This window comes from Falco cherrug, chromosome 15 (genome assembly GCF_023634085.1).
Source record: "Falco cherrug isolate bFalChe1 chromosome 15, bFalChe1.pri, whole genome shotgun sequence".
NCBI classification, from domain to species: domain Eukaryota; kingdom Metazoa; phylum Chordata; class Aves; order Falconiformes; family Falconidae; genus Falco; species Falco cherrug.
In genome coordinates, this window is record NC_073711.1 from 5359864 (window position 1) to 5387779 (window position 27916).

The window sequence follows — 27916 nt, forward strand, 5'->3', positions numbered from 1 at the left end:
TGTTTTGCCGGTGCAGAAATGCTTAACTCGTCATTTCATTGTGCGCAACAAAGGCAGGCGCCTGCCGCCCTAGGACCAGCCAGGGGGAGGGGGAGCACGCTTTAGCCTGTTGGGATCTCATTAATCCAAATTGAAGAGAAAATTGCAAGAGAAATCAGGACGCGTTTGCAGCTGCCTTTCCCATCATTGCTGATGCTCTTAAAACAAGAGGGAGAGAAGCAGCCTGCAGCCTGAGCAGCCCCACGCTCAGCCCCGCGTGGCAGCGGGCAGGTACCTGTTCAGTCACGTAACGCTTGAGATGTAAACGCTTCCCTGCTGCAGCCAAAGCACTGGAACAAACGGCATTGCCCGAGCCGAGCCCAGGTACTTACCTGTGAGCAGCAGTTAAGGATTCACCTGGCTTACGCCCATTCCTGCAGCTCACCCTCTTTTACAGCCACAGTGCCGTCACAGCCGTTGCTCGTATTCACAAGCTGGGATGTGCTGACTCATGCTGCCCATCTCAATCAAGCCCGTATTTGGCAGCTACACTTGTCACTTTGCTGCTTCAACTGAATTTTTTCACCCCCCTGCCCCCAGTTAAAGGAAGGAAACAAGAGATCAACATCAGATTCATGACCTTCTCCCACCAAGAAAGATGCACAAAAACAGCTGTTTGCCACAACTGTTTAGTTTTACTATTTTAATATCATGAAATAAAAGTACAAAAAATTTACAGGTATATTGTTTCTTACATGAAGATTGAACAGTTAACATTTGCATTTATTTCGCAGCGAAACCTGTATTCTCAGTCACAGAATGTGAATATTAGCCACTGACATCACCACTGAGCATTTCATTTTGGAAAGAGACTGCAGAGGTAAAAGGCAACAATCTTGCAAGGCTTGGTAAGAACCAAAAAAATATTCCAACTGTAAACACCAGAAGTCATGCTTCAGTAAGCCATCCTCACCTAATACAGGTTTCACCACCTGGGAGACTGAGAGCATTAAGACATTTTTTGAACTGGACTTCTTGTCTGAGGGATCATAAATAGGGGGGTTCATGATTACAGGCTATCAGCATTTTGGGGTCCTTGATCAATGCATTTGCAAAAATAAGCAACGTGTGCACATGTATGAAAAAGAACAGGGCGAGATCGCCTGCGGTCTTGACCCAGGCTTGTGCTGTTTACTCCATTTACCACGCTTCTCTGAAGACAAGTCACAAACTCTTGTATGTAAAGTGCTGAGAGTTCAGTAACAGGCAGTTAACTAACCAATAATTATTAAAAACAAGTTTATCCGAAGTGGATATCCAGGAATGCTTGCAGATTGGTGCTGCCAATTAACTGACTGAAACAAAATCCAAGACTTCACTGTATTTTCTGTTTCCTAGAACATTACAGCTGCATGTCTTCCCAGCCCAAATCGACTTCTGACTTCATCTGCTGTACGCAGAGATGCAAAAGGAAACCCCTGCGTTACCTTAACCCGCTAAAATGTCACACTCCATTTCATACATGCCCCTCTCGACTTTTCAGACAAGTGCTCAGGTAGAAACCTACTTACGACAGACTGGCCTGATCAAAATACTAATGGCCTTTGCTGGACTGTGTGGTGCCTTTTCAAATAATTCATTTCATGAAGCATGCACGAAACTAAATTTTGAGTTTACAAATAAATAAAATGGTGCTCACCATTAGTTTTTATATATTTTACCATCAACTGAAATGCTTAAAGTAACTCAGTCCCTTAAGAATGAACTTTGGGGGTGTTTAAATAAAAAGTATTTGGAAATTGAAACCACATTTAAAATTGGCAAAACTATGCTTTGTTTTTTGAAGGGTCTTGCTTGTTTCTTCTCTTTACATCCCAATTATAAACTCTAGCCATATCTGAGGGTGTGTAATTAAGGAAATAATTCATGCATTCAGCAAAGGGGAGGAAAAAAAAAAAGAAAGAAAAGGGAAAAAGCAGGGTATACAGTTGGCCACACTTCAATCACTTTACCAGTCAATACAGAAACGATTTAATGAAAGAGCCGACTTCATGTAAAGCCTTAACACACAGGAACACTAATAACTGCAACATTTATACCATTTACTCTAAAACCTCCAAAAGGATATAACAGAGAAAGACACTCTCAGTTTTACTCACAGCCATTCTTTTCTGGTTTCAGTCAACCTGCCCCTATCAGGTGTATTTGCCTATTTCGGGCATGCGTAACTTCCCACAGCACTATGGCAGCTTAAGCATCAACCTGAACAAACAGGTAGTTGTGCTTTCATTTACTAAGCTTAATGCCTCAGTTGACGGCTACGCTCATCATTAAAATAGTTTTTAAGTAGCAAGTGTAAAAGAAAATCCCACACCCCTGGAGGTGGTTCGTGATAATACCCCCCCCCCCCCCCCCCCAAGTTGAGCAACGCCTCAGCTAGCGCCAGGCTTGCTGCAGCACCTTGGGTTGCCTGCAGAACACCGCAATAGTGGCTCAATCGGGTGTGATCAGCAATAGCCTGAAGAACAATATTCATACGCTTTAGAGGGGAAGGAAGAGTCCCCTTTGCTTTGAAATGGTCCCCTGGCGATCAATCCACAGCACCCATCCACACTTCCAACTCGCTCCCAGTCCAGGTGTGCAACCACCGCAGCAGGTTTTGGGGGACCCAGTGACAAACACAAGCTTTGTGACATCTAACACCAACCCTAAGCTCCGCACTGGAAACACAGTATCCCCTTCTGCTGCTGGGAAAGGTCAGGTTCCTGGAGTGCTACAGAATTTTAAGGGCAGCTAGCCTCAGATAAACGCAACTCCGGAAATGGGTTATTAGCTGTACGTTACCTTTGGTACACACCCCTTCACCCACAGATTAAAAAAAAAAGGATACTGACTTCTGTAGTGGTGAACTGATCTCTAAGAAAATCCAGGTCTTCCTCTAGAAGATCAAGGTTTCTTGTGGCTGTTGACAAATTCTTCTCTAACAGAGCCTGAGCTTCATCAATATCGTATTCAAGCATCACATTGGCCTAAGAAAAAGAAAGATCGATAAACACTTTTACTCTTGCATCGTAAGGAATAAGCCGTAGCAGGCTCATTTCGGGCTGTTGTTTATAACTTATCACATTAACAAAAGGCTGTCCTGACAGGCCAAGACAACGAGACTGAAGACAAGCAACACCAGCATCCACCTGAGGCCCCCACCACCTCAGTAACCGAGTAATAAACCCCCCTAGTGACTTAAGCTCTCTTCCTATAGCTAAGCAATATGGGATTTCTCTCCCCGTGTACTGCATTTAGCCTGTCAGGTATCAGTATCTCCAACATATTGGAAAAGCGAGAAACTTCACTTTTCTTAGCAGCACCTTTCAAGTGCCACACAACTCTAGAAACAATTTTTATTGTGTTCAAGATTAACCTTAGGATCTCTGTGTGGAACACTGGCACACAGCCTAATGGCATTGGTCATTAGCAAGAAGTTTTACAGGTATTTAAAGATACACCGAGTACAAAAGCCCTACCCTATATCATGGTGGTTTTTTAATCTACAACTCTTGATTTCAGTAAGAAGCTACCACATGAAGAGATAAAAAGAGCAGTATCGAGTGAAGATGCCCCAGTGAAGCTCTGTGCCACTCAAGAACTGTGCAGTGAGCAGAGCCACAGCCACATACCACTAACTAGACAGGCTCCCAGGAGCACTAAACAGAGCTGCAAGAGAGAGAAGCCATTCTTCTTTTAAAATAGCTAGAAGACATAGTTTCCCCAATAATAATAATATGCACAGCCCCACATGCAGACTGTAAGCAACAAGGAGGATAAAGGCAGAAGGCCAAGAACACCTACATATAATAAACCGCTCATGGCATTTCGTTATAGCTTTTCTGTATAAACCAGCAATAGGATGAACTTCCTGTGTTACAAAATAAACCTGGGATGCTCCATGAAAGTCACCGGTTGTGAATTCTGAAGACAGTCTCCTACAAGCCACAGGTATCGGACAAATCCTTTTAGGATAGGAAAGAAGTGGGAGAGGTTGGGAGTCGCTGCCCAGTGAGTTCGGATGCTGCACATGTCAACAATGTTTCTGTCCTAGCCAAGCAGTTTTGTTTGGCAGCCAACCCAGGGATCTGGGAACATCCCGGATTTAGAAGTCTCACAATAAACATTAGCAGGTGATCTCCACATATAAGGAAGCTTCTGATACAAAGTATCTCAACCTAATACTGCTTAAGGACTTCGGGATCTGTGTTTTGAGCTCAGATCCCACCAGTCTAGCACAAATTCCACTCTAAATGCTGGCAGGTACCTGTGAGTAACAGAAATCCCATCTTTCCCTAAAAACGTGCATGAAAAGGGAAAGCAAGATGCTAAATACAAATAACAGAGAAGATGGGAAGCTACTTGCCAAACTAAGTTATTTTGCTGGGCCCACTCCTATCCCAGGCAACGCTGGATGGTAATTTGAATGACAGAGTGATAGAAGTGATAAAGAAAACATTCATGAAAATGCTTTTTGGAAAGAACAATCCAGCAAAATCACAGTTTCCTGAAGTCTTACTGTTCAGGCACCAAATAAAACTGAACGTGAAGCCTTCACCAGTGCATTGAAATTGTCTCGCTAGATTTGCCCTGCTGACAGGGCACGGCTCTGCTATGCACACATGAACAGTTATGCCCATAGCCACAAGTACAGATGAGACAGCAACGAACACTGTCTTTTATAAGCCTTTTTAAAGTTAGTTAAACAGTTTCAGAGAAAGTTCCATTTTACTTACCCCCAACCACAAACAAACTTTATCTGTAGGAGGAACTGAAGCTTTGCAGTAGAGATTATCTGCCAATAAAAATCTGGTTTCCATTGGATTTGTGGAATCCTTAAGACAAATGATAAAACTTAAAATTGCTATTTTCACTGGAAACTTCTGTCAAAGACACAAAACTTACAGTACAGAGCACACTTTTCTGCTTTTTGCCATCAATACCTTATTAACTTTGGTGGAACTCTATGTAATTTTACTTCAACATTAAAGTTAGAGCTCCAAGAATAACGCATTTTAAAAAGAGATATATATATATATACACACAATGCAGAAATCTCCATAAAGAATACAGGTGAGGTCAAAGCTTAGCTGCAATCTACACGCTATTAAAAGTGAAGTTTGCATTCCAAACATTAATGTTTTTTGAACTAGCTTTCAAAAAGTACTACATACCTTTAAAAACAATTCTGTTATTTATAAAGGCATATTAAGTGTGCTCTCCAAAACATTTCTTGCAATGTGTTCTGTTAGGGTGGAAAGGTAGTTAGCTTTTCTTATACTCATTAGATATTCAAAATAGTTTACCTTTTTCTTCTGCATGTGTTTTAAAATTTCTAATGTCTGTTTAATTTCAGGAATCTGACTTTTTAGCCTGTGAATTAACAACAGTCATAATTTATTATTTTACAGAGACACAAAGTTTCCTAAACAAGTGATCAGTTTTATTATACAATCCAACCTCCATTTTAAAACTTGAAATGCTTAACATCTTTCCAGGCTTACAAATGCAGATTTGAAAGATATGGCATATAAAGGCACCTCAGCTACAGCTTCACCTGCCTCTTCCCATTCTGTGGCTCACTGGGTTTCTGAAGCGCAGCAATACACACAGCTTTCAAACTGGAACAAACACATACTCACGGTAACAGACAGCTGTTTGCTAAAACGGTCTATTTTTGCCTATTTCTGATCTCCCTGGAGGAGAGGGAAACCTCAGTAGAAATACAGATAAAAACCACTGTAGGTCAAACAAAACAAGTGTGTTTCTTCTGAGGTCCACAAACTATTCTGACCAACAGTTTAGCACTACGAGACTTGACACTGTTAAAACACAAGCTCTCTCCAGAGTCCAGGGCACCCCTTCTCCTTGACAGCCTAGCACAGACGCTGGGGTCCCCAGGCCCTCCCATAGCGAGGACGCTGAGGTCCCCAGGCCCTTCCAGGCCACCCTCCCCTGCAGCCAGCAGGCTCAGACAGCAGCGGCTGCCAAAGCGGCCTCCAGACAGAAACTGCGAGGACTATTTGTCCATGAAAGAAGTTTAATCTAAATAAAACATTACTTGAAGCTTTGAAAATTTTGCTTCTTGCCTAGCTTCACATCAGGACTGAAGCCACTGAAGACAGATGAGATTACTAAACCCGAAGTTACAGGCTTGATACAGTAATCTTTTGACAAAAAAAAGTATTTATATAGGCTAACAAAATTAAGAGACTATCGCAGTAGGTTTTGGCCTTTAAAGGCTAAGGACCAATTCAGCAATATTGTAAATCCTTTTGCATGTAATTCTCAGGAAGAGGAAAGAAAAAAACCCTGGGCTTTCCTGAAAGCACTGCAAATACTAGGTCTCCTAATGTCCACTTTTTACTTCTTGGGATATGAAAAAAACCACTAGACTTACATTTTTAAAAAAATAGAACTGTGCTAAACATTTCCCAATTCTGCAAAAATTATGACTTACCTCCTTTTCTTTTGAGCAAGATTAAGTTCCAAAAATTTATACTTCTGATACTGCTCATCCAACTTCTTAAGAACTACATCTGCTGTCTCATTTCCAGGCTGTTTCATAAAAGAATCTACATCTTCCTTTAAGGGGAGAAAGAAACCCTCAGTGTTAGAAGAGTTTTACACAAATCCTAGATACAGACATGCTATCATCCCACTGCAGCTGCTAAGTCTAGAGGGGTTTCTACATGAAACAAACTGTGTTTTTTCTGTAGTGAAGCACAAAATCGTTTTGTTTCCTTTCTTACTTAGCCACCTTTTCACTTCCCCCTCCCCCCTTTTTTGGGGTAGGAAACTACAGAATAGGTGCAAGGATTATTTCATAACCATATCTGCTAGCACCTTGTTAGTGGCACTTTCAGCCCTGGCCATTGTCAAGTAACACCAAACGGGGATGGATTTCCTCAGACCATGGCTAAACCTTGCTTCCCTACCTGTAAAGCAGGGATAATGCTTCCCTGTGGCTAACCACGTTGCAAACTATTTCACATAAGAGCGATGAAGGAAAAGAATCATGGCCTGATCAAGCATGGTGTAGCAGAGAAAGAGGCAAAGCGAGGGGGGGAAACGGCAGTGTCTGCTCAGGCAGGCTTTATGGTAGTAAACAGCTTCTCTTCCAAAGCTCCTTCTAGAGTCAGCAGGAAGCCAAAGAAACCTCTAGAAAACAATTCCAGCCAGTCCCACCATCGACTGGAAAAGTAGCTGGAGAAGACAGGCCTGAGCAGGCAAGGATGCTGACCTCCGCAAGTGCCTCTGGCAAACTCCCAGGAAGCAGTTCATCTGCCTGGGGGCAATGTTCTCAGCCTCCTGAAAGGCACGTGGGGCCAGAGATCAACCACACGGTTCTGTCCTTGACAGCATTTACCTACGCATAATTCAAAAAGGGCCACACTTGTCCGCTGCGGTAATTCTGTCCTTATTTGTCTATATAGCTCTGTAAAATCTGATGGAAGTCTACTATAGGCCTCTTCAGCCTCTCCTTTTCAACCAGGCGTTTCCGTTCCATAGCTTCACGTCAGAAAAAGACTCTGATACGTTACTAAAGTAACATCAGACATACAGCTGGTTCCCCTCATTACGACTCCTAAGTTCCCTTGGCTAAAGAAACTTACCATGAAATTACTGAACCTGGTAAGAAGTCACCCACCTTCCTTATCATTAAGGAAGTCTGCAGCAGAAATACGGACTCGACAACAGACTTCAGCAGGCAGCAAGACCTAGGTGGTACAACAGAACTCGAGAACACGTCAGACTAACTAGCCTGAGGAATGCCTTAAGCTACCTCCCAACAACAGAATGAGCAGCATTCCTGCCTCCTGATGAAGCCCCTGGAGAAGCTCTAAGCAAAAAACCCAAGGATTAGATTCGGGCAATTGTTGTAGAAGTGAGGCCTGAGGATGTTCTGAAATGAAACTCCCTCTTGTGGAAGCTGTTCTGCTCACGTAAATCACCCAAGACAGAAAGAAAAAGCAGGTGGGCAACAACTCACCCCACGCACTGCCCAGCACCCCACCTCTTCCTCAGATAACGTCTGCTTGTACAGAGAGACAAGACAGAACCCAAGCCCCTCCTGAAACGAAGATGCTGAGAAGTGAACCCAGGCCCTCTGTATACTGGTGATCTCCTACCACTACATAGTGCCCCAGGCGGGCTCAGATTTACCACCCAGGTTTTCCAACTGCAACTTCCAAGCCCCGCTGGGTGGGCTTTTGGCTTGCCTTACCCAACTGCAAGGCTGGGACACGGTCACTGTTCTCAGCTCGAACCGAACAGCTCCGAAGCAGAGCTGGGTGTCAATGCCATTAGGACCCATGCTTCATGGTGTGTCACACCACACCTCACCTGCAGAATGACCTTATGGGCTCTGCAAGGACCTGCCCAAACTCATCTTTATCTTTTCAGGAAGAAAATTCACTGGCAAAACACCATTGTTGCATACCGTAAAGGTAACACAGTCTGCAAACTTCAAGCAAAGCCAGAGGAACACTCTGTAGAAGCCCTGAAATACAGCAGAATAGCACATTTTCATGTGGCCTGATGTTTATCTTCTGAGTGATGATCCAAAAAAAGAGCTGCAGCCACTCACTCTGCTTCTGCGGAGAGCTATCATCACCTATGGGCACATGCAGAGAACAAGACAAAAGGGACAGATTTGCATTCCCTGTTCTCCCACTCCCACACATGCCAAGGAAGGCAGAATAAGGAAGGCATTTTATCTGGAAACATGTGGACAATGGCTCAAAAGAAAACAGAGTTGGAAGTATTATTTGGAGTGGGTTTTAAACTCCAGTAAAAGCCCGAGTTAGTGCTTAATGTCACTTACAATCTGGAGAGGTACAAGAAGCTACAGAGCAATGCCTAAGAAAAGGTATCTGCCATAAAGTGTTTGAAAAGCCTCTACTGAATCAAGACACTCAAAGAAAACATCTTTGAAAATAAGATTCACTGAAAGACTGCCCCACGTAGCATGGGGAGGAGGTGGGGAGTGTGGTGTCTCAAGCAAGTGATCAGCAAGTCTTTATCATCACGACAGTACACAATGTTTTTGAAACAGAGACCTATTTTCTGAAGAAACTACCTGTAGTGAAAACAACTCTCTAGACACTAGTAATTTCACTTTATGGAGCAGAATACCATTAAAATCAGCATATGCTGATTTTGAATAAAAGAGGTCTATTTTAACATCTACATCCAAGTACTCCAAGATCCATCATCAAGGATCTCTTATGAAGAGACATGTGTATTTGATTAGAGCACCTCAAAACCGAGAGCTAGGGTTTTAGCAATGGGGTTTAGATCCAGACACCAGATTACAAAGAACTGAACAGAGGCACAGAACGAGAACAGAACTCGCCCAGGTCGCACGGTACAGCATATGAGATACTTCAGACACAAGTGTCAGAAGGGAACAAGGTGGAACTGAACATGAACTGCATTGACAGCTACTGGCATGAAAATGAGGGATGTGACAAATAACCAGCCTCAACAAACACTGTGAGGGTATCTCCTGCTCCCTGCCAGGGTGGTCACCTCCACTGTGGAGTCAGCACAGTACCACAGGTTCTCCTCTATCATGACGATCATGAGGTCTTGCAGGGCAGCTGAAGTCATGGCCCTTTCCTTTCGCTTGCATCTACATTAGTCTCCCATAAGGAGGTGGAAAGAAGGTAGCTGCCAGTAGCAACAGCTTTAATCCCAATAAGATTTGCCAGACCACAATAACTGTTAGAGAATATAAAGAAAAGCAGGACCTGGATGCACTGAAAACAAGTGTGCTGTACCCCTTTGTTCAGGGCCTATGCCCTAGTAAGACACAGGTAATACAAGCACTGCACTACACCTAGACATACCAAAATGCAAGTCAAATCCATTTATTTCTATAAAAGCAACCACACCTAATCGGTCCAAGTAGCTCTGGTAAAGATAACAAGACAGATCTGAGAAATACAGATCTTCAAAGTCCAAGAAAATCCCAGTAATAAAGCAGTACAATAAAGAGCATTCAGGGCAGATATCTGCTGTTTCAAGATGACACCGAGGCAGGCAGGTATAGCCAGTTGGATCGATACATATTGATCAAACAACATAAAGTAGCAATCAAGGCAAGCTAGCTTATAGCAGAAAGCGAACAACAGATAATTTCAACATCATGTCATTCTGTAAGTCGATGAATTCTTCTTTTCAACCAGTCAACAGAATTATTAGATGCCTGGTAAATGACCTTTTTAAAGTCAGATAAAGACATTCTGCCTGTTTCCCAAAGGACACACATCTGTCGGTTTTTGAGGAGTCAGGAAACCTGGCTGGACACCGCGGTGGCTTCCGAAGAGCGATGCCGCTCAGCAGTCAAGAACAAGCCGACGCGAGGAAGGCGCAGGGAAGGGCGCCAGGAGCGCGGGACGGCGCTGCCCGAGGTGATGCAGGCAGGCACCGGGAGGAGCCGTGGCTCGGCCCGAGGTGACCCAGGCAGGCACCGGGAGGAGCCGTGGCTCGGCCCGAGGTGACCCAGGCAGGCACCGGGAGGAGCCGTGGCTCGGCAGGGTGACGGGGGCTCACTCGCCACACGCTCCTCGCTGGTGTGCGAGCTGGCCAGGGAAATAGCACGGTAACGCTTCAAAGGGGGATTTGAGCTCACTGTAAAGTGCCTTAATCCTTAATAACGCCAAGGCAGACTCTATACAAAGCGGATCCACCCCATGGAATCCCTCAGGGCCGAGGCACCGCCCGCCCCCGGCGCTGAGGCGCTCGCCCGGTTCGGAGGGGAGCGCGGCAGAACGGGCCGGGCCCGCGGGGCAGCCGGGGGGAGCGGCGGGGCGGCCCGGGCTGGCAGCTCCCACTCGGCCCCGCAGCGGGACGGGCCGTGAGGGGCAGCCCCGCCGGTCGCGCTTCCTCAGGCGCCGCCCGCTCGCCAGGCCGCGGCCCCGCCGCAGGTACCGCCTCGCAGGGGCCGGGCCCGGCCGCCGGAACGCGGCCCCCATCTCCCCCCTCCCCCCGCCAACCCGCCGCCGGGGCGCGGAGCCGCCGCTCACCACGAAGACCGCCTCGGGGATGCCGAGGGGGCCGCGCTTCTCGCCCGCCGCCGCCTCGCCGCACCCCGTCTCGCCGCTGGTGGCCGCCGCCATCTTGGGGAACCGATGGTGCGCGCGCGGCCTTCGCCGGGACGCCGCAGCGGTACGTCATCACGCCAGCGCCGAGCGCGACCCCATCCATTGGCTGTCGGGCTTTGAGTGACGCGCCGAGGCGCAGGCGGGAATGAGGGCGGTAGGCGGGGCGGTGGCCGGCACGAGGCGGTGCCCGCTGCCTGCGGCGAGGCGCGGCTGCGCCCCATAGCACGCGTGTGCCTGCGCCTGCCGTCCCCGCGCCCGGCACCGCTCGGGTAGAACAAGCCGAGCCCGCCGCCGCCGCCTCGTTACTCCGTACGTTCTGTGCGGTGCGCCGCTGCGGAGGCTGAGCGGCAGCGCCTGCCCGGGCTGTACGCGCCGTGTCCCCGGCGCCGCCCCGGGGGGCGCAGGGCCCGCGGGAGAAAGGGCGGCCACGGTGCTGCCCCCACGCTGGCACCCGACCTACCACCGCCACGAAACCCAAAAGCAGCTGTTCGAAAGGCGGTGGCCGAGGCGGCCCCGTCGGGGAGGAGGAGCCGCAGCTACCGGGAGTAAAGGCTCCGCGGGGAGAACGTTCCGCGCCGCCGCTCCTTGATGCGGAGGGCTTACACGGCCACGGGCGGCGCGGCGGCAGCCTCCGCGCCCCCCACCGGGCCCGGGGAGCCGGACACGGCGGCGTTGGGGCCCGGTGACCGAGCCCCACCGATCACCGAAACCAGGCGCACCCCCGCGTAAATCCCAAGGGAGCGGAGTAATTGCTTCGGCAGCCCCGCAGCCGTTGCCGTGAGCATCACACGGAGCCCTAAGCCCAAGCACCGCCTAAAGAACGAGCACAGACACGCACACACCTTGCATGTGCCAAAGTTTATTTTTTTTTTCCAAAACTTGTTTCATCAAATAATTGGATATGAGCAGTTTTTAAAAAACAAACAGTTTGTGTATTAACAAATTGTGAAGTTCCGCAATTAAAATACCGACACAGCCAGTCTTGTGCTTAGGCTTTTTTTTTTTTTAAAAAAAATTAATTCACAGAACATAAACCCTCAAAAATTTTTTTCCAGTTTGTGGCTAGTATATTTTCCGCACATTCTGTATTCTTATAAAATGAAGGAACTCACGTAAAGGAAGAGCTGTACAAGAATACATCTGAAAAAATGCCTGAACAACCTAAATTATAGTAGCTCCTTTTAAATAAATATCCAATAAAAGGCACAAACCTGTTATGGGGAAAAACATAACATACAAAACGAGACCTATTAAATAAATAATGTAAAGTGGGGCTGGGGGTGAGGGAAATCTGTTCCAGCACCTATTTTGTCATTGCTCTGAGATGACATTCCAGCCAAACATTTGGTAAAGTATTCAACTCGATCACAAGGATACATGTTTGAGATCTACTGAAAGATCTGATGTTACAATTCCTGCTGTAACTGTACCAGCTACTACAATCTCTTTAAATAAACGATCATGAGAATCTGCATAAAAGTAGCGATGCAGTGATTTATATAGATTAATGACAAGTCAGATACATCTTCAGAGTAATAGCAACAGGTTTTCTATATTCCTAGCTATCAGTAATGTATAAATGATAACGTAGTTTCCATTGCTCAAAAATATAATCTTTTAAATGGAAATAAATGACTGATACACAGTGCCTTTAGATGTTGTCCTTACAATACAAACTACTCAAAACAAAGTTTTCCTTTTTATGTACAAATTAAGCACAAGCACCGATCCACAGTGCATACTATTCTAATTGTAACCCCACCCTCCCTGCCACACATCAAAAAACCCAGATGGGGATAGACCCTGTATTCAGTCTTGTAGTCAGAAGGGTTTTTAATTGGGGTTTTTTTGTGTGTGTGTGTGGTTTGGTTTTGTTTTATAAACAGAAGTCCATTTGTTATTTGTTTACCTACAAGTATCCCACCACTATGTGCACAGAACTGAGATTTCTCTAGTACGTGTCCAAAATTAAAAAAAAAATAAAAAATAAATCAGTAACTTCTTGGAGGTGAAGTCAAACTATACCTAGAGAACATTAGAAAACCCCAGTTATTTAAAAAGAGGTACACTTTCAAGTCCAACAGGCCTAACGCAATCAGGCTTTCCAAATCCCCCCAGAAGTTATCTTATGGTATATCCCATGAAAGACAGCCTCCCTGTAGCAGCACCAAGTCCCAACAGTTAGGCTCGAGTGACCCGCTAGAGTACAACAATGCCAAGCGCACAGCATACTTTAAAGTCGTCACTCCATGCTTGTCCGAACAAGGAGGAAATCTTAGTTATCTGCTTTCTGAAGTATTCAGAACAGGATTCTGATCAAACCAGTTGGAAGGAAACAAAAGGGAAAGTCACATTTATATACATCTCTCTTCAGTGTTTTACTCATCACAACTACTATTTGCAGCTCTTGTGAGCTACCACAGTTAGCCTCAGCAACAACCTTCGTCTTCAAAGTGGTTTTCTGGAGAACTTGTTTTCTGAGCAAATAAAAGCTCTGACGGCAGCCCAAGTTGTTGGTGGGGTTTTTTTAAAACTTATGTATGAACTACATTATTTAAAAGACAGCACTCTGCCATTTTATGCGTTCCAACATGTGCACAAGGAAGGGACTGGCAAGAAGGAGCCCTGTGCCCTTTCGTGCAGCAAGAAGCAAGTAAATCAGTTTTTTTTTCTTCATAAGGATCCATCTGAAAGCTGTGTTTCAATGTACCAAACATTCTGAACGAGACTAAAAAGAAGGTAGCTTATAAAGTTTTTAGGATGTACTTTGTGGCTGTTTCTCCTTTTTTAATACTAAATGAATTGGTATCAGACAGCTTTGCTACAAGAAAGCATACCAAAGCAGCATTAAAAAATCCAGAGCAAATCAGAAGTAGTGCAAACTATACCTAGTACTAAATCCATTTCTGAGCGAAGTACACTCCAGATATTCAGAATGCTCTGCAATAAAGTTTAACAAATATATACTGTTTGCCAGGCATTTATTTGCATATTTTATTAAAATAATGGATTATTACTTAATACAACTCAGTATGAGAAAGAGACCTAACAGCTTACAGTGCCAGAAACTGCCTGCTTGTAGCGCCCTCAGCTCTGTCATTAATGCCCAGACATTTATTACTACAGGTACTGGTCTAATTTGAACTCAAGACTTTTCAATGCTGAATAAATCAATGGAATTCACTATTTCCAAAACAAACAGTCCCCTCAACACAATGACCCATTCTAAATGGCATCTATTCCCTCATCACGTGGAGGGTAACTATAGGCACTGAATAACTCATTGGCTTAAAATTGTACAATTGTTCAACCCAATAAAGGTGGATTAAAGCTTGAAGCCCTTTGTAATTCAGACTTGAACATCACATTGCTATATAATGGTCCAAATTCTTTTTTTAAAAAAATCAAAATCAAAATCAATACACATTCAGAAACTCAAAGAGTTTTAGATTTCTGCAAGGTTACATTTCCCAGGAAGTTAGTGGTTACAGATTCCAAAGGTTGGGAGGTGGATTTTCAATTTTGTTTCTTTTGAGCCGTTTCACTTGGCAAAAATATTTCCATAGGGTTAAGAAATACTACTTTTGCACTCTTTGGGCAGAATTAAGCGTTTAGAAAAAGGCTTGTTCCCACTGTGAAGAAGATGCTGTATTTTAGAAATTCTCTACAGGACAGTTTGACAAGATTCTCAGGCCTATTTGCATTTACAGTGAGAGTCAGAGATATTTCTGCACTTACAGACTCTCCAGAAGATAAAAGACATGCTACTCTGGAGGTCTGTTTATTTTAACAATAGAAAACTATTCATTTTTTGAAAATTCAGCTTTAATATTATCATTAGTAAAGTCATTTTACAGGAGAGCTTTTCGCTGTGTTCTGCCACAAAACTTCTGGAAGAAAGGTTGCTCCCAATTCCATTTATTATTTGTAGTTGTTGTTTTTTAATGCTATCAGGTTTTACCAGACACTGAAAAATACAAGATAAGGCATTTTCAAAGCCGATTTCAGATTTGGAGGAAGATTGTAAAATACAAAAGATGTGCCAGAAGTCTCTATACATCTGACCCATCATGAATAGCGTACTTCATAAATTAGCTGATGTAAAAGATTTTCCTCTCAAAAGGAGTCCGGATTTCTTAACATAGCATTTTTACCTTGACATTACTACAGATGAAAAAGATTACTGCAGCATTAAAGAAAAGTTTATCTAAAAGTCTGCACATATTTACACATTTAAAAATAATTACTTTTATATGGTTTACAGCTAGGTTTGTATTTCAGAAAAGCAGCACAAGCTATTCTCTACAGCTGGATAATTTCAGTATAGTTGCCAGTTCGCAAGTGTCAGCACTATTGCAAAGTTTGCTTCTTTTGACCTCATGGATTAAAAAAAAAAATGTAATTGGATCTCTTGCCTCTTTCGCAGTTAGCAACATGATTTTCTAACTGCTTCCATTTGCTGTTCTTAAGGATACCTTCACTCACTGGCCACCAAAGCTACTCTCCCTTGAGCTATGAAAAATGCTAACTGCAGAGAAGATACTCGATGGAAGTGCAGCTACAGACACCTGTTGGAGGCTGCACATGCTGTTCCGTAACACACTTGTTTCCCCTACTCCACCACAGACTTTCAGCCTGTATCAGAGCCTGGCTCTTTAAACTAGCCATGTAACACTGACATACCAATGGAGCAATTTATTTTTTTTAATATATATATATGTATATATATAATATGTATATATCTTGTTGATTCACAGCATTTCAAACTCACATTATAAAGTTTGCAAATTACTATAAGCTATTCTAATTTGAAAAAGCTGTCTGATTTCACACAATATTTTCCTTATGATAATGCAAGCATTGCTCTATCAGAGTATTTATTAGAGCACATAAAAATTTTATTGCTCAACTTCATCTGTCTTGTGTCTTGGTTACAACAGCCACAAAATTTATGGAAAAAATAAATAGCTTTGACATCCTCAGTTAACTTCCTAAGGTAATCCACTGATGAGTAAGGTTGTAGAGCAATCACGTAACCCCTCTTCTCATTATTGAAGATGATACATAATCCATCTTGCACCTTCCGAGTCAACCTCAAAATACAGTTTTCTGCTGAGCAGTTAAAAAAGGTAAAAAAAAAAAAAATAAATCAGTGAACAAACATTACTTCACACTGCAGTGACTATTATAAACAAGAATCTCTAAAGCATTGCAATTCAAAATAGTATTGTATTACACAGGCAAGAAACAGTTGCCCTGCTCAGGAATACATCATGGGAAGATTGAAATGCAGTCTTTTCTTTTTTTTACCAGTATTTGGTTGTTCTCACATCTTGCTGCTTTGGCGGCTCTACATAAACTGTATCTGTGAAGCAGAGATTACATATTAATGCCACTTACATAACACATGATTTCTCAGTGTTTTAGAATTATGAATTTACTCAACTGCCTTGTTACTTGCAAGTTAAGACTATTGCTTTGGCATTTCAAAACATCCCTGAAGAACATAAAGACCAACATATCTGGATGACAGGAGTACACAGTTTCTTCAACTTAAGTGAGCTCTTGTCCATGCCTTTTTTATTGCCTTACCAGCTGATCCTTCAGAAAGCTTTCACCACTGCTCTAGTCAGTATGACTAAACCAAGTATCCAGCTAATGTCATAAGAAGTTTAAATTCTATGTGTCTTCACCACTCCCATTTTCTTAATATTGACACAGAGAAAAAAGTTAGCCACTAAATATTTAAATTTTACTTTCTTCCTTGCTTCCTACATATGCATGCTCACACCATCTGAATTTGCCTCCTTGCCAGCAAAAGCTGTTGCCTTTAACTGAGGAATCCTTCACTTTCAAAAGCAGAAATATATTCTAAGCCCTTCAGGAAGCATTTGGTTGCTTTTACCAAGACTAAAGTTTCAGTACGGTCTCAAGATTAAAGAAAACAGTTCACCTGAGTTTCAGAGACAGGTGCAAAAGGATTTGTTGGCCTTAAACCCGGCTGCGTATACATCATTGACTGAGGTGCCATCAAAGGAGCAGCTCCAACCTGAGGAGGTACCTGTTAGAAAAACAAAACCCCCACAAAACACATATATAAAATTCAAACTACTTCTAGAAGACACAACTTTTTGCATTCTAAGTTAGTAGAAAAAAAGCCTATAGACACACACATGTAGTAAAGTTAAAAAACTCACTGTATTAAATTTAAAGTAATCTCATCCAATGCAGTGTAAAAAAGTTATCAGATTTCACACGCTATTGACCTTATGAAACAGTACATGTAAGTTGCAGGGTGATTTGAGCACAACAGTGCCTGCCATGCAACTCACTAGAGGACACAACTAGGTTTTTCAGGAATATAAGACAATCACATTTCTTACCATTCCATATACAGGCACTTGAGGCGTGGTCAATGGGTATGTGATAGGAGCAGGTACCTTCAATGAAGACAATTTTCACGTATTTTAGATAAGCTCAGACATACTAGTAATATATATATAAAACCATGACAAATATGTATTTTTCATTGCTTTAAATAACCAATGTATTTACAAGAAATGGACTTACATATCCAGGATAGTGTACTCCATTCTGGCACAGCAAAAGGAGTAAGGACAGAAAATTATTTAAGGAGGTATTCAAACTGGAAATTCTAACCAAGGGATGGATTCAAGTCCAGTACCATAACTGTCTGTAATTATACTCAACTGATTTATTAAAACAATTAGAACGGGAGGAAAAAAGTGCAACGGCAATAACATCAGCAACTATGCCTGTTAATTTAAGATAGGTTCCCTGCCTAGAAATCTATCAATAATACTACTTAAAGCAAAAATCGAAATTTTACCAAATCTAGACAGATTTGAGTATATTGCTCGCATAAACATGGTGTGAGAAGCTTTTAGATGGCATGGCATGCAATACGCCTTTGTCCTCCCACTACACGTGAGAAGGGCATAGAAAAAACCCAAGCCAGTGACCATTCAGCTTAAGAAACTAATAGCAAAATATGTTTAGTCAGGTAAATGTTGCTCACATACTAACTTCTGATGTCTGCAACATATCACAATAAGAAAAAAAAAAAAAAAGGAGCATCCTATGCCAGCAATAACTTATATCAGGTTATGTTCACAGGCACAGTGATGCATGCACTTCATATGGCCATGCATTGTTAAGTAATGCTAGTGATATTAAAAATGGAGTGCTAATTAGAGTACTTCACTATGAAAGACTATGCAGACTACACATGAACTGGAGGGTTAGTACCCTGAATGCCACAGATCAAGCCAGGACAGTTAGACCTTTTCAATACTGGAGCACTGATTTTAAAGACACTCATAACTGAGCTAGTCATTTGCATCATAGTTTGTCAGAATTCCAAGTAAATGAGTGAGCAGATACCTGGCATAAAAGGCTTAGACCAGAAAGTATTAAACATGAACACATGAAATAGAAACACAAAACCCAAATCCACAGCGATCAGTGTGCCAAGGTGCCCTCTATCTTTCCGAAATAAAAATGCATCAGCACCAACAGCATGTTCTAGAGCACCAGGAGGGGATAAATAGATTTTATGGTCTCAGAAATCTCACATAAAAGTGCTATACAACTGAGAGATCCTCTCATACAGAATTTTTGAGTTTTGGTTTCGAGTCCACTACTGAATTTAATATTCTGTTCAACTTTGGTAATTCTGAATGAACATACTCACATAAGATGAGGAAAATGGGCATTACAGGCAAAACTATAAATATTGTAAAATAAAGTCAGACAGCAGTCCAAAAATTCAAAGCAAATGTGGTAATTACCCTAGTTGTATGTACGTATAACCAACATGAACATTCTACTTCCCTCTAAGGCAGCTTTATTTCAGAAGTGGTTCATATTTGTATGAATATGTATGAATAGAAGATACTTGAAAAAAAAAATCTCTTCTATAAGCATAGGAAAACTCAGTTGCCTACAAATATCCGCCCAAGGAATGAAAATTCTTCATTTAAATAACGATAAAACTTCCACTTAGTATTTTATACTGTGTTAAAAATACAAAGTTGCTGCTGAGCATTTTCAAAATTCCAAAGTGCTGCCTGGCCTAATAATTAGGATGCCTTGCAGGAGCTGTAGCAGTGTTTCATGTGATAAAACTGAAAAAGGAGTGAAAACTGGAAGGAACAGCAGTTTTGCCCTTGAAACACATTCTGGTGCGTGTATGGATGTGAGAGGATCTCAAACATGCACATCAAATTTTCAGGTTTGGGGTCATTTGCTTCAATTCAAAAAGAACTTATGAGATGAGATATGTCTCAAGTGAAAGGCTGGTTATTTAAGTCTTTCATGGACAAATTTTACAGTTAGGGGAAATAACACACACTAAAACCCCTACCTCATCCAGCTTGAGAGGTGATCCTACACGCATTCCCCCCTGCCCCCAAGTCTTGTCCCAAACAGCCTTTGCTAATGCTTAAGTTACTTCAAGCAAGGAATTAGCATTTATGAAAATGAAACATGATTCAAGTAGTACAGAAATTACCATATGTGGAATAGTGGGTAAGGGAGTAGGGTTCCACGTGGTTGATGTGCTTGTTTTTGCTTGCCAGTTTGTTCCACCAGTAAGTTTTTTCTCTGTGGGCTGGGTCCACTGCATATCTGATCTGAAATGAAAATGTGGTGTTAGTTTTCACAGAGAGTCAACAGCTAGAGTAACAACAACATAACAGAAAATCAAAACATGCCTTAATACACAGCTGAAATCTATGGTTGCAAGAAACACTCAGGATTTCAGTAACTACTTCTATATCTGTTCCAGTAAATATGAAGTCTGGGGGTTCTGTTTTGTGTTAAAAGTAAACTATCATTACAGCACTGTACAGCATGATGATTAACTACAGTTTTATGTAACTGCAAGTTTTTTTATGGTGCTTCATAAAAATACAGCAATTGAGAAACTGAAGTGAATTACTTCAAAAGTTAAGGTTGACTGTGTTATGGTGACTGACCGCAAACTCACTGTTTCAATGCTGTTCTTGGTACTTCATTACTTTCAAGAGTTGAGACTCTTGCCATGTTAGTACTGGTAAACTGTGCCAGAGGCTACCAAATAATCATGTGACAATATTATAAATACATATTTGCACTTACTTTTTGGATGGAGTTCCTCCAAAGCCAAGATCTGGGGGGAAGGAGAAACCGACAAAATCCCTAAGTATTTTTAATTTATTTAGGGGGGGGGGGCAGGGGGGGAAGCTTGTTTTGTTTTCAGTAGCAAATGGGATAGTTAAAGCTTCACACTTACTTCCCACTAGATTAGCCAGTGAAGAATCAAGGTCATTTGCAAAAATTTTTCCACTTTGCTGGCTGGCTAAAGCGGCTTTTTGATTTTGTGGTGGTACTGTGGGTTGCAATACATCATCTAGAAAGTTAAAAACTAAACAAAGAACATAAAAGCAACTGTTGACAAATCAGTTATATTGCATTTAATAGAAAAACACATCCATATGCCAGGGAGGTATTTTCTTTATAGAACGCTAAATAGTTTGAGTATCTATATGCAAAGTTTCAACATGCTGGAAGTGTTTAAGGCTCAGACAGAAGCATAGCTTAGCCTCTTTCTTTTTTATGGAATACTATATTGTAGCTATTAATCTAGTACAATCTTTAATTTTACTTCAGCAGTGACTGATGGTATTTTTGAATTAAGATGAATCTCCCCTAAAACTGAAGAACGGTTGTTAAAGATAGTGTTACAAGAGCACTTGGAAACAATATAGCAGTAATTTCATGATACTGCTAGCACCCTGAATGTACACAAGAGTTCCTTTGCTATACGTTCCTAAGGACATACAGCAATACATTCACATAGCAAAACAGCACCAAGCAAGAGAAAGATCATAACTCAGCTACTCTTCAAGCAACAAATACATGCAACCAGTTTCGCATTTTTCTAAGTACAACTCCACTCAATGAAGTTAGAGGGAACTCTATGTATCTATATGTATCAAGAGAAAGCACTGAAGTCATACCCACTGAAAACAGAATAATGTAAGCTTACCCGTTAAGAGGTATCCAGTGGGCCACATTCAAAGTTCATTCCCCCAAAAAGAGAGGAAACAGTTATTACACAGTATATGAGATTAGTCAAAGCTAATTTTAAAGTAAATAACTACAATTCAGTTGATTGCCTGTTATCTTATCAGCCCTATAATCAGCTTGCAAATGTATTACATTATTAGATTTTGAACTGCAATAGCAATTATGCTAAATTGTTAAGCAACTGTTGCCTGTAGGGTGTAAATTAGTCATAAGGTAGTTTTTACCACTTGTAGTCCTGTACTCTGGTGCTGTAGATTTTCCTCCAAAAACAGCATCAAAGTCCACATTAATTGTTGAAGAGGTGGTACTTGGAGGAGCTGAATGAAGAGGAAAACCTAGGGAAAAAAAGTTTAGAGCAATTAAACCCATGGAGCAATATAACTTATTACAATGAAACCAGAATGTTTACTAAAAGAAAAGAAAATTACCATCAACAGTCAGAGGATGATACAGAGAAGCGTATGTAGGTTTATGACCACTAAAGTCATCTTCATAAAAAGAAAGAGAAGAAAATAAGATCAGTTAAAAAGAGAAAAAGGAAGAGGGACCCAAGAATTAAGTCTGCCATTAAAAAATAAGAATTTAAGTAATAAAAAAGGAAGCTTTTAAAATTTATTTAACAAATTTGAAAAGCTCAAGTAACTCCTGCATTCCCCATTACAAAATAGAAAGGAGGCTGCAGTTTGAAAGAAAGCAGCAAAAATTCCAGCAGCATTGCAAGTCTTAGGATGTCTAGGGTGTACAAACTGAACAAAACAATGAGTTATTTCAACTGTAGGAATAAAACTTTAAGGAAACATATAGTTTAATACATCTGGAATTAATGCACCATCTTCACTTGTTAATAAAAAGTGAAGTTTGGTCCAAACCACAAGAAAGATTACATGGCCCAATTTATTAGCATTATCATCTCCAGCTGCATAGAAATTACATGGGGTTTGTTTGCTTTACCACTAAACAGTTCCACCGTTTGTTTGGAGGAAAAAGTAGAATTGATGAAAGGGGTGGTAGATTTTACAGCTTCTTCAACAGGCTTCATGTCAAAGATGTCCAGATGAGGTGGAGAACCAACACAACCATTTGAGGACGAGAAAGGACCTTTCAGATGCAGAAGTGAAGGAAAGAATACAAAGGACAAATAATGGAAAAGAAAAGCAGTCTGAAATGATCGAATATGAGAATCTCTAGACAAAGTCAAACTGTAAACATTCCACCTAGCGAGCAGCCCATTACAGGTACAAATTCTTAGTTACGATAAAAATCCTAACAGCTCACTCTATTCAGGGAAAATAATTCTGATATTGCCATTGCATGGGAGGGGGAGAATGACAGAACATTTATCAATCAAAAAAGTTAAATATTACATTTTTGGCTTCAAGAATCTACCTTTTAAATAGCACACAAGGGCATCAATTCCACCTGTTAAAATACCAACACTTAGGCCTTATTTCAACATTTAAGACATTTCTTTGACACCTATCCTGACTATTCTTTAGAAGGATGGATGAGGGTACAGAGAATGCTGTGCCCAGGGAACAGCAGCTTTGTTATAAGAACTCTGAAGTCACCAACACCTTTTAAATGAAAAGGATATTAAACATTACTAATGGAATGGAAACACTAGTCCAGCATATTTTCAGTTACATCTGCTTAGTTTACATTTCCCAGCATTTTTAAAGTTTGATTTTTAGTTACAGTTCATCTACCTGTCCCCTTTATTGAATAGCTCCTTCATTCCATCTACTGCATATTGACACTACTGCTATGTGTTAAACAAAAGTAACTTCTCTGTAACAGTTTGCCAGAGCTTTCAGAGAACTTACTGTATATTCTGTCAAGGATAGAAGTGTTTGAATGCAAAGTAATTAAGGTTTAAGATATAGATTCAATGAAGTATGACTCTGTATTTTATTCTTGTATTCTAAGAATTCACCCATCATTTAGACATTGTATCAGCTCACCTCCCCAAGCACTGCTTGCTGATGTTGATATAGCTGGAGTACTCTGCACAGTTGGAACAAATGCAGGCTGAAGATCAAAAAGATCACTAGAAAGGTTGGGCATGCTGAATAAGAAAACAGAGAAACATGAAGATACATAATAGGCATTGTATTCTTGTGTTATACGAACACTCATACCAATCTCACTTCCTCTTGTTCACTACCAGCCCATCAATAATAGTAGTACAAAACTAGTAATTAAGCACTTCTTGACTGATACCAAAATTCCTGTGAACACAACAGCAAAAGGTTATTATTGAAAAATCCTTGAGAAGTAGCTAGGATCAGTGCTTTGCAGTTGATTGCAGAGCTACAGGCCAATGCAGTAATTTCTGCTTGCTTCAGAAAGCAAAGTCTCTCTCACCTATTTGTTGTGGGTGCTGGTACTGCAAAGAAGTCAACAGCTACAGTGGTATTCACACTCTTTCCTGATAAGGTGCTTGGAGATGCTGATGTGGAAGTGGAATTTGATACTACAGAAATCTCTCTTAATCGCTGCTCCTGAAAGATGAGATACACAGTTTGCATTTTAGTTTAATTAATTTATTAACCCCTCAGTCCCGAAAACCCCTTTTGCAAGAAGAAATTTTAATTATGGTCTTAATAAATAAAACAGTCTTCTGTAATGTCCTGAAAGCAGAAAGATGATTGAAATTAAGAGTATTTATTTTAACAAAACCTTTTAAAGTCAATGTGGTACTTGATGATTTCAGTAATTATTTTTTCAAATTACTTGTAACTGCTTAGACGTAAAACACTTCTAGTCAAGCTACATATTCTAGGCTGCTTTCATCGTCACTTAGAGAAACAGGTCAACGGACCTTTGTTCAGGAACACCCATCTCCCTCTGCTGTTATGATCTCTTTATAGTTCAATTCAGATGTTCAGAAATCAGACTGAGAACGTGCATCCTAACAATATCCATATGGTGGTGCTTCTATTTAGCAAAAGAAAAGTCTAGTTTACCTTGTTAACTTTAGGTTTACATACTTTGTTACTTCTAGATATGCCCACTGCATTTATACAGCACAGGTCAAAGCACAGGTGTATGTTTTACACTGCTTACATTCCTCAAGTAAAACACCGAATGAGCTTGTAAGCTTCCCCACCCCCCAAATGAAAATCTGTATCAACCAATTTAATTATTCAGTTACAGCAGCTACAAGTCCTACTACAGTAGAAGTGGGACAGCAAAGAGGGAGACATCTGATCCAACTCCTGAAAACAAAAAAAAGCCAACCCCACCCAAAAACCCCCGAACAAATAACATCACAACGCTTGCTGAAAGTAAGCGAAACAGTTCAGCAGTAGGCAGCAAGGCACGCTAAGGCTAGTCTAATAGCAAAATACCTGCTTCACACCGATTTAAAAAATATGCCTTACACCAAGTCAGGAAAGTAGAGAATCTTCAATAAACCTCTATAATCCCAAAGATGAAACTCAACTCTGCATTACCATCAAATTTTACTTTCACACTCCAAATAGTTTTAAGGTTCTCAGTGTGGCCTCCAGATGACATGAGCAGAGTTGCTACGTTGGTTTGGTGGGTCTAGAGATGTTAAAGCAACACAAGAAAAATTTCCAACTGCCCCACTTCCATGTGCCTGGGACATGACAGAACCACAGATTCAGCTTTCAGCAAGAGAAGCACCTTGCCTCGTTCAAGATTTTATACTATGTTCTCAGGAAACAGTGTTATAAAGGGGTTAAAAGGACCTGAAAGGCCAGGATTCAGGCCTTGAGAGGGATGTTACCAAGGACTACTCAACAAGTACCAATGAGCAAAGGAAAGTTAAGGAATCCAGAGAATACGCTAAATAATACATTTGAAAGAAAATCAAAGTCCATAAGTTATACCTAAATACATATAATTTCAAACAGTTTTTCAAATTAAATCACAAATTAATTTTAATAAATAAGAGCAGTTAAACATGGGCAGAAGTATAGCATACATTCTCGTTATCAATAACATGACTGAAAAATCACAATAAAGCCATAATCTATACGTGATGGGGAAAAATAATTCCCTCCTACCAATAATCAGTCTTACAATAGCAATTCTGTATGTTCAGCTGCTGAGACATAACCTAGAAATGTTGTATACTCATTCTGTGAATCTTTGAGATAAATAAAAGTCTCTTGTAAGGAAGAAAATAAATTATTTGTATCAGCTGCGTGCCATTCAGACCATACTCCAGGTAGAAGGGTCACCCAATACTGGCAGCCATCACACGTGCATCTCACAGAACCATGCCTTGCCCTCTCAAGATGAGAGTTCCCCCACCATACACTATTTTAAGCCAAATCTTGGTTATCACCTATATCTAGTTAAAGAAAAAAAAAAAAACCAACTCTGAATACAAACTTGTAAAACATAGTACCTTAAGTGCCTGCAGTCTAGCTTGTTCTTCCTCCAATGCTTGCTGCTTTTCCTTCTCATCCATCCTGCTAAGTGACATTCCTGTATTGGCAAGTGTAGAAACAGCACTGGAAAGGGCACTAGCTCTAAAAACAGTAATAATTAATAAGTTTCATTAAGATAAACCATCAGGTATACATCACTCAGTTCAATCATCAAGGGCCTTATCTAGTTGTGTATCATTCCCTCTTCACTCCAGTCTTCCCTTACTCTCTGGCAGAGAAAAGCAGACACCCCAATAATGACGAGTTTGGTGAATAAGCGGTGTAACAATACAGGATTACTCCTTCAGGCTTCAGTAGGTATGAACTGGAAAGTGCAGAACGTACGCATTGTCTTTTTTCTTCAAGGTCATATAAACTAGACTGGAATTCTATTCCGTTCAAGTAGCATGAGGACAGAAAGCATGTTTGTATGTATTATACATAGAACAGTAAACAAAGCAGTGAAGTTATTCTCTACATAGTATACTTTTTTGCAGAATACTATGGCAGTGAACCCTCAGGTACTTGCAAATAAAGTAAAAATCTGAAGAGCAAGGTAACAACTCAGGAATGTAGCTTACACTGATACATTTAAGAAGATTTATCAAGTTTTTGTGGTAGAATGCCTACACCAAAAGAGATCCCTCACTCTTCAGTCAGAAGTTCTGTTCATATATAGATACTGTACTTGACAGAAAGAATAACATAATTCCTGCTAGCACAAAGCACCTGAAAAGGGACTGAAGAACTTCTATAAGCAGGTTAAGATAAATTCCATTATCTTAAATGAAAAAATAAAGATAAATACCATTCTATCTTGTGTAGAAAAAGCTTCAAAATCCAAATACCTCAGAAGTCTTATAAGCCAAAGGACTTCAACCAAGAAAAAACTAAAAAGAACTGAGTCTCATCTCAGTGGTTTAATAAAGCATAATAAGAAAAGTCTGTCAGAGACACAGGCAGACATACCTAGATTTGACTGAGCTATTACTCACTAGACTCTTCATTTATACTTCTAGGAAGATATGTTTGGAAGAAAATAAAATTCAAGGAGAATGCCAAATGACTGAATCCTGAAAATTCTTAGTATGAAGATAACAAATCCTAAGCATAAGTATTGTTATAATTCATTGGGTGCTCACCTGCTGGCAGCGGAGACTTCTTTTGTTTTCTTTCCCTCCACAGAAGCCAAATGCTGTTCCAGTGCTTCAAGCAAGCTGCTGGGTGCCTGAAGTTAAAAGTATTTATAAAACAGCGCTTCTAGACAACACGTCATAGTTCAGTACACAGATTAGTTTCCTCACCTACTAAAACCAAACTGCACACACCAATAATTGTGCTTTTGGGTTTTGCTGCCATCCTGCACACTTTGATTCTGTCTACGCAGTTGTGGTTCTTTAAAAGGATTGGCACCAGAGCCATAAAGTAAGGATTCCCCCAGAGTAGGTCTGCTTCTGTGTACACAAACTGTGTTCTTGCTTTTGGCAACAGCATTTGCTATCTTAAGATTAATCCAATCATCACAGATGATTAAGCAGCACTCCCTTAAACTTACAGAAGTACCAAAATGAAGCCTTTGCATTTGTGATCCCCTTTCCCCCGTAACAATGAAAAGCCAATCACTTTCCCTTCAAAAATTTACAAAGGCTTGCATTAGGAACACTTGACTACAACAGGATGTTAGGTTTGATAAAAATGCAATCAAATTGCAGCTGATCCCAACAACACACTGCAGAGTGAGTAGCTATTCAACACATGACCACACAATAAACCAACTCAATTACTCCAAAGCCTTTGGTAGCCTGACTCATTAGAAACTAGCAACATCACTTCAAATGAAGTTGTCTTTTGGTGAATCTCATGCCCCCCCCGAAAGCATTACCTGTGAGAAGTTTTGAAACATTAAGCTGTTATTAAAGCAATGAAGAAGATGCCAATAAACAGGCTTCTCACCACCTAAATCTAGCAGGAAGTCAGGCACTAAACACCTCAGCTAAAAGTTGACAACCTCAGTGACTTTTAGGCAACCAATACTCATAAGCTTACCAAGACTTTTGAGAGCCAAGCCATGACATTACTCAGCACCCAAGACAAAGATTTTAACTGGCCGTCAACAGAAAAGAGCAATTGTAAAACATACAGAACTAAAGCACACCAGAGCTGCTTTGGTCCCTACAGAGAACAAGAAATAAGTGCCAATCATAACCTGTTTTCTTTCTGCCACGTAATTGTATCCATACAGAAATATTTCTTCTATACCAAAGGGAACAGCTTCAAAGCTCAGAATAA

The 27916-nt window shown here is 41.2% G+C and overlaps 2 protein-coding genes across 9 annotated transcripts in view; both read right to left on the bottom strand.

Moving 5' to 3' along the window:
* Positions 1-654: 654 nt before the first annotated feature.
* VBP1 (VHL binding protein 1) lies at positions 655-11210 on the bottom strand. The gene is made up of 6 exons (XM_055727323.1): positions 11055-11210; positions 6482-6606; positions 5328-5394; positions 4758-4856; positions 2870-3008; positions 655-1876 (listed from the first exon to the last, which is right to left on the bottom strand). The coding sequence occupies exons 1-6, from the start codon at positions 11145-11147 to the stop codon at positions 1806-1808; spliced, it is 594 nt and encodes a 197-aa protein (XP_055583298.1). The 5' UTR covers positions 11148-11210; the 3' UTR covers positions 655-1805.
* Positions 11211-11971: 761 nt separating this feature from the next.
* The window catches only part of LOC102050795 (phosphatidylinositol-binding clathrin assembly protein-like), a 34000-nt gene continuing 18055 nt past the window's right edge, over positions 11972-27916 (bottom strand). For 2 of the 8 annotated variants that reach the window (XM_055727172.1, XM_027803665.2), the window contains exons 9-21: positions 26770-26855; positions 25606-25729; positions 23589-23725; positions 23186-23289; positions 22176-22322; positions 21653-21712; positions 21449-21559; positions 20428-20544; positions 20274-20304; positions 19666-19786; positions 17516-17572; positions 17086-17193; positions 11972-16497 (exon numbers count right to left, since the gene is read on the bottom strand). In XM_055727172.1, the coding sequence (XP_055583147.1) occupies positions 16483-16497; positions 17086-17193; positions 17516-17572; positions 19666-19786; positions 20274-20304; positions 20428-20544; positions 21449-21559; positions 21653-21712; positions 22176-22322; positions 23186-23289; positions 23589-23725; positions 25606-25729; positions 26770-26855 (1218 nt within the window). In that variant the 3' untranslated portion in view covers positions 11972-16482. Of the gene's footprint in view, positions 16498-17085; positions 17194-17515; positions 17573-19665; positions 19787-20273; positions 20305-20427; positions 20545-20732; positions 21179-21448; positions 21560-21652; positions 21713-22175; positions 22323-23185; positions 23290-23588; positions 23726-25605; positions 25730-26769; positions 26856-27916 lie in introns of those variants that run through there. The other 6 variants (XM_055727174.1, XM_055727173.1, XM_055727175.1 and 3 more) reach the window with 6 other exon arrangements.

Bases quoted from the DNA above. Each gene is read 5' to 3' on its own strand.
- VBP1 (XM_055727323.1), bottom strand. From the start codon at position 11,147: ATGGCGGCGGCCACCAGCGGCGAGACGGGGTGCGGCGAGGCGGCGGCG. The intron at 6,607-11,054 runs GTGAGCGGCGGC...CTCCCCTTAAAG, and splicing joins TCCCCGAGGCGGTCTTCGTG to GAAGATGTAGATTCTTTTAT. The intron at 4,857-5,327 runs GTAAACTATTTT...ATTTGTCTTAAG, and splicing joins AACACATGCAGAAGAAAAAG to GATTCCACAAATCCAATGGA.